The 6277-nt window shown below is 31.2% G+C and overlaps 1 protein-coding gene across 1 annotated transcript; it reads right to left on the minus strand.

The window, feature by feature from the left end:
- Nucleotides 1-1325: 1325 nt before the first annotated feature.
- Nucleotides 1326-4928, minus strand: Sras (Ras converting CAAX endopeptidase Sras). The gene is made up of 6 exons (XM_089706424.1): nucleotides 4680-4928; nucleotides 4356-4597; nucleotides 4102-4269; nucleotides 2640-2708; nucleotides 2283-2345; nucleotides 1326-1780 (listed from the first exon to the last, which is right to left on the minus strand). Exons 3-6 carry the CDS (start codon nucleotides 4211-4213, stop codon nucleotides 1578-1580), a joined length of 447 nt encoding a protein of 148 aa, XP_089562550.1. The 5' UTR covers nucleotides 4214-4269; nucleotides 4356-4597; nucleotides 4680-4928; the 3' UTR covers nucleotides 1326-1577.
- Between the last annotated feature and the right edge of the window lie 1349 nt (nucleotides 4929-6277).

Raw genomic sequence — 6277 nt, forward strand, 5'->3', positions numbered from 1 at the left:
TTACGGTCAATCCGAGTTCGGGAAGCGGGAGGGGGGAGCTTTTAAGAGAAAAAAATGGTTTCTCTCGATTTCCGACAAAACAACAAGTCCTATAGAAAAAAGTTCAATGGCAAAGTTATAGGTAATTAAAAGTTCTACAACTTTTGTATTCACAATTTTTTCACATAACCTAAAAATTTAGGTGAAAAATTCAAAAAACCAAGTTTTTGGTCTTTTATTTCTATCTACTTCAAAATTTATTATTTTTCTACGAAATTTGGTGGAAACTTACTTTATTATGTCCCAAATACACTGTAATTTATTTGATTGAAAATATTTATTTTTTCGCCTTATTTTGAATTTATACCAAAAAAACAACCTAATTTTCAATCGAAAAGTCACCCGTCAAAATATCAGCTTTTTTCAAAAACTTGGGGTGCCTTTTATTCATTGAAATCTCTGCTTTCATATGGTGTAAAAAAAAATAAACACCACTATAGTAAATGTTCTCAGGAAATGCATACAAACAGTGCGATAATGAGCTTTTACTAAATCAGGCACACTTCTTGAACTCTATATCTTCTCTTGTATCGGCTTTTCGGTAATATTTCAAAAGAAAAATAATTATCTGTTCTAAGTTTAATATTTTACAGCATATTCAAAAGCAAAATGATGTCGATAAAAACATTTCAGGTAGTTCGAGAAGTGTGCCTGATTTAGTAAAAGCTAATTTTCAGACTGTTTGTATGCATTTCCTGAGAACATTTACTATCGTGGTGTTTATTTTTTTTACACCATATGAAAGTAGAGATTTCAATGAATAAAAGGCACCCCAAGTTTTTGAAAAAAGCTGATATTTTGACGGGTGACTTTTCGATTGAAAATTAGGTTGTTTTTTTGGTATTCATTCAAAATAAGGCGAAAAAATAAATATTTTCAATCAAATAAATTACAGTGTATTTGGGACATAATAAAGTAAGTTTCCACCAAATTTCGTAGAAAAAAAATAAATTTTGAAGTAGATAGAAATAAAAGACCAAAAACTTGGTTTTTTGAATTTTTCACCTAAATTTTTAGGTTATGTGAAAAAATTGTGAATACAAAAGTTGTAGAACTTTTAATTACCTACAACTTTGCCATTGAACTTTTTTCTATAGGAATTGTTGTTTTGTCGGAAATCGAGAGAAACCATTTTTTTCTCTTAAAAGCTCCCCCCTCCCGCTTCCCGCACTCGGATTGACCGTAATTTATTTTTCCTTACATTTTAATCATATTCCCCTCCTTTTCTAATGGGTTTCATCCGACTGCGATTTTTTTTTGTTTCAAAAATTATCTACTCTAGTCTATTAAATTTAAACATAATTATATTGCCTGGTAAAGAAAATATTATCCTGAAACAACTCTCATAACAGTCATGAATCATTTTTAAACAGATCATAAATCAAATTAGTATACAAAATGTAGGCCCAGGCCCTATCCAAATGATTCATTAATTAGTGACATACAATGGAAAGTGCATATTCACTGTTTGGCTACTTATAAATCATTACCACAATCAATAACATAAAATAAAGAAACTCCTTACATTTGGAAATGATTCAAGTAGCAATGTACATTCTATTGTCATACAGCTCTGGGTTTGTCAAGGGATTTAAGAGAACATACCAAAAACCTAATCCTAATAGATAATTGCATATAATTATAAATCTTTCCATGGGAGGGAATAGTGGTACATCAGCGAAGTTGGGGAATCCCATGTGGTTACAGAATATATGTGCCATAAGTGGAGCAACAAAGTGTCCTGAAAATAGTAAAACATTATAATGTTGAATATTATAATTACATTAGCAGGAGTTAAGATAAATGTTTAATGCTGTAACTAATTTCCCCATTTGATAAGTAATCCATTTGTGTCATAAATATTTTCGGAATTATAATATACTTAACACATTTACCGTAAATAGAGGAAATTCAACGAAAATAATTAATGTAATTTAAAAACTAAAAACATCCTTAAACGTGAAATTATTGAGATAAATCTGTTTAAAGTGGGTCAAAATCAAGAGTAGTCTGATACATATAATACATACAATTAATTAGTAACATACAAACATACAGGTGAAGCTAATATAAGCGTGTTGATGAAACACAATTTTAATTGCCAATGAAATTGTTTGTATGGTGATAAGAATTTTTTTATTACCTATCTTAAATTTACATGCGCCCTACAACAAATGTACATGGCGCAGGATGAAATAAAATAATCATATTAAAATTAATGTTAAAGTTAAATAATTACTTACTGGTTCTCAAAAACAGATAAGATGAATAAGCACCAAACATTGTAGTGTACGTGAATTGGAAACCTGGAACAGAAATGTTTCTATTAGTACAGTTACTTCATTAGCATGTTTTGAATAGATCTGACAACTAAAAGAATTTGTAACTCTTCAATTAAATTAAATACTTACATGAATATATTTTATTACATTTACCTAATCTTGATAGTTTTATTACTATCATATTAGGCATGAAATCAAAATAACTATTTCTTGTTTTATTTAACAAGGCTATACATAAGTGTATATGTGTATGTGTTGCAATGAGAAAATCAAATTGACTGCAAAAGAAACATAATAATATAAAGAGCTATGACTTACATGAAACAATCAATGCTGTTTTAACCTCACATCCTGCTTTAATTTGTTCCAATACATGATGAAAATGAGCTAAAAATTTACAATAGGCTATTTGACAAGGTTTTGAAAACTGTCTCAAATTATTAAGATACGTTTATAGAGCACACAAAACACATGTTTCTTAATTTTTTGTAGTTATTCATTGAGAAAATGGAAAATAAAAACATGATATTCAAATACGCCTCCAAAACACAATTTTGAAGAATATGGCGTCTCGCGACCATGGTGACGTCACAGCGGCGTAAACATCAACTTGCTCCTAGTACTTATTGTTCGTTTTTGTTTTAATTATAGTATAATTAAGTTAATCTGTTTAAAAACCAGAATATGAGTTCTTATAGGTGGTGTGTAGTTCCTGGATGCAGAAATACAACTATTAAAACCCCTGACAAACTATTTATATGTGCTCCAAAAGATATAAAAATGCGTAGAAAGTGGTTGCAGTTAGCTCGCAGAAATCCAAGTGATATTAGATATATCAATTAAAACAGTTATATTTTTTGTGAAGACCACTTCGATGTAAGTATGGTGTTGAATTATACCTAGTAGACAGTTTATTTTATTTGCAATACATAGTATAAATCGTCTCATTACTTACCTGCTTGAGGTAAGATAATGATATATATAAATTGATGATGACGTGTTTGTATTGATATTGAAAATAATCAATACAAACACGTCAATCCTATAAACTGGATGGCTGAAATGAAAAATAAAGGACTTAATCTAAAAAATGTATACTTCATAATTATTGTGCTATTGTGATTCATGTTTGTAGGTACAATTAACTAAAAAGGTAATGAATGACTATTGAAATATTAACTTACGTAGCTGTTTTGACATTTCTCAATTGAGGAGCGTAAAAATCTTGGATGTTTTTAAAGAACATACCAACCATTATAGCACAGTATTACAATATTATTTCCTAATTATAGCGTCCACTTTAGGTAGATTTCTACTGTCTGCTTTTTCGAAATTAGGTTCCATGACAAACAAAAATAACACATAAAGAACAAAACTGATTACAGACACCTTGAATCACAAGAAATAAGTTATACAAGAAACAAAACCAAAAGCGAAATTCAGCAACGACGTGAGTAAACGTTGGGATCACTTGTTATTTACGCCGCTGTGACGTCATGGCAGATGCAGCCAATCATGGATGTTTTCGGTCACGTGGTCATTTTAAAAAATATGATGTTTTTTCTCGACGATTTATAAATAAATAAGTTATTATTTATATCATTTATTAATTTAAATCGCTTCAAAAACCTTATATATATATGGATTACACAAAAAAGTAATTTATTTTTTATACTGTCAAATAGCCTATTGTTAACTTTAATAATCATTACCAAGGACATATCATTCAGTATAGCAATTAGAACACAATTATAAAAGCTAAATAAATTAACATTCTCACCAATGCCAAATAGAATAGGGCCAATGAAAACAGCAGACATGGGCTTCAAACACTGCAATAATAAAGGCATCATACAAGCCCGAAACACCCACTCCTCACTGAGCGGTGCCATAATGTGATTTCACACCCAAACCAAATCTTGCCAACATGATACCCAGTACATAGGTTCTAAAATTTTAATGTAACATTATTATACAAGTTTAAATAACATCCAATATACACACATAAAATATCTCATTTCACAATTATCTTACCAATGTATATGCGCCAGGCTCCTGAGAAGACTTGCATAGACAATGGTCCCAAAAATAGAATGACAGTCAATAGCAATGGTAAAACAAAAGCTTGAAATATTCCTGTTTCTCGAAGGCCCATTTTCTCATACATATCAATATTGTCGGTTGATTCTTTGAGAAAATAATACGTCAAAAATGGTGCAAGCATCATCATTACGAAAACGCTAAAAAACCTTTTTTTGATCGTGGTTGGATGATCCCTGAAACGGTTAGAATTAATTAATGAAGATATACCATTATTTTTAGAGATATTGAAAAAGTCGATGTTTTTAAGATAGATACCTGTTTTCTTTAGACCTCCAGACATACAAACTTGCAACATAGCAAATTGTTAAAAAAACACATGCTATTACAGAAAATATGCAATTACTGAGATCCATGAAATCCAGTATACTCATTTTCTTTAATTGATTAGTTTATTGTTATTATAGTATTGGTTTTTTATGTCAGTAAATTAATTTCTATTATTTTTTATTATTATATTTTTTCTTCATTCACAAGCAATTAACAAACTGGAAAATCGCTTGATGATTGACAATAATTGTCAAATGTGAATTGACATTTGACATAAAAATGACGGAGGACATGACCAAAATTACCACATGAATAAATAATATTCAGAGTGCAGAAATCTGTGTACACTACAGAACAAAGAACGCAATCAGCCAAAACTTCCCAAGAGCGTTCAAAACGTGTTCAAAACACTTGGTAAAGCTGTTAAAAATAAAATAATACCCGCAGTTTGCCTTTTGTAATCTTGTAATCCTTCTTCTTATTTTTTAAAGTATTATTTAGAAACACAGTACATAATTTTTATCATTTAGTTTGTGCAATAAAGTGTTATAAATAAATAAATTAATTAAGTACCGAATAGTGATACATACATAGGGCGTATTCAGAAAGAAAGCTTGAAACTTATAAGCGCTTATCGGCGCTTGTCATGTTCATATATTTTCCTGTCAGTGCTGGTAACCCGCGCAGGAAAATATATGAACATGACAAGCGCCGATAAGCGCTTATAAGTTTCAAGCTTTCTTTCTGAATACGCCCATACGTAGTATATTATTATTAGTCTGTGATAATACCTACTTACTAATAATATTACATTAGAGCTGAAGAGCTTGTTTGTTTGTTTGAACTCGCTCTTCTCAGGAACTACTCGGGCGATTTGAAAAATTTCCTTCGGTTTTAAATAGCCCATTTATCATCACGCTAAGACCAACAGGAGCGGAGCACTGTGGGTAAAACCGCGGGGCACGGCTAGAAAAACAGGAATTGCTAGATTGCTTCTGCCCTTAGATCATTAAGTAACTTCTGCCACAGCTGTGTGAATACAATCCTATAAACTTGCGTAGATTTAAGTTATATATTTTTGTTTTTGTGCAATGAAGAATATTATAATATAATAACACTTAGAAACAGTTTTTAAACATGGTTATTAGTTGAGTAGGTACAGTACGAAGTATATATATTTCCATGGTACAGGCTTAGAGCGTATACGCACTATGCGGGTAGCCGCATTGCGGGTAGCCGTCCGGCTGACCGCAAGCACAATTATGTACGTAATATTCATTTCTATGCGCACTGTGCGGTCTGCGGTAGCCGCATCCGCAGCCGCATTACGTACATAATTGTGCTTGCGGTCAGCCGGACGGCTACCCGCAATGCGGCTACCCGCATAGTGCGTATACGCTCTTAGGGTACAGGCTACCCGATTCGCCCCTGGTTCTTATTGATCAATGATCCATAACATTTTCTTGTACTTGCTAGCTACCCTATTAATTATAATGCGAGATTTTTCTATGCTATTAAAAAGTTTTGATTGATCTTTAAAGACCAAATGTAGAATCCATTACATCCATTTTATTTTTTATTTTAAA

The sequence above is a fragment of the Colias philodice genome, chromosome 18, assembly GCF_061535455.1.
Source record: "Colias philodice isolate Cphi_HAF_F1 chromosome 18, ilColPhil1 Martin Lab GWU primary, whole genome shotgun sequence".
Lineage (NCBI taxonomy): Eukaryota > Metazoa > Arthropoda > Insecta > Lepidoptera > Pieridae > Colias > Colias philodice.

Bases quoted from the DNA above. Each gene is read 5' to 3' on its own strand.
- Sras (XM_089706424.1), bottom strand. From the start codon at position 4,213: ATGGCACCGCTCAGTGAGGAGTGGGTGTTTCGGGCTTGTATGATGCCT. The intron at 2,346-2,639 runs GTAAGTCATAGC...TTTCTGTTCCAG, and splicing joins AACAGCATTGATTGTTTCAT to GTTTCCAATTCACGTACACT. The intron at 1,781-2,282 runs GTAAGTAATTAT...TACTATTTTCAG, and splicing joins TTATCTGTTTTTGAGAACCA to GACACTTTGTTGCTCCACTT.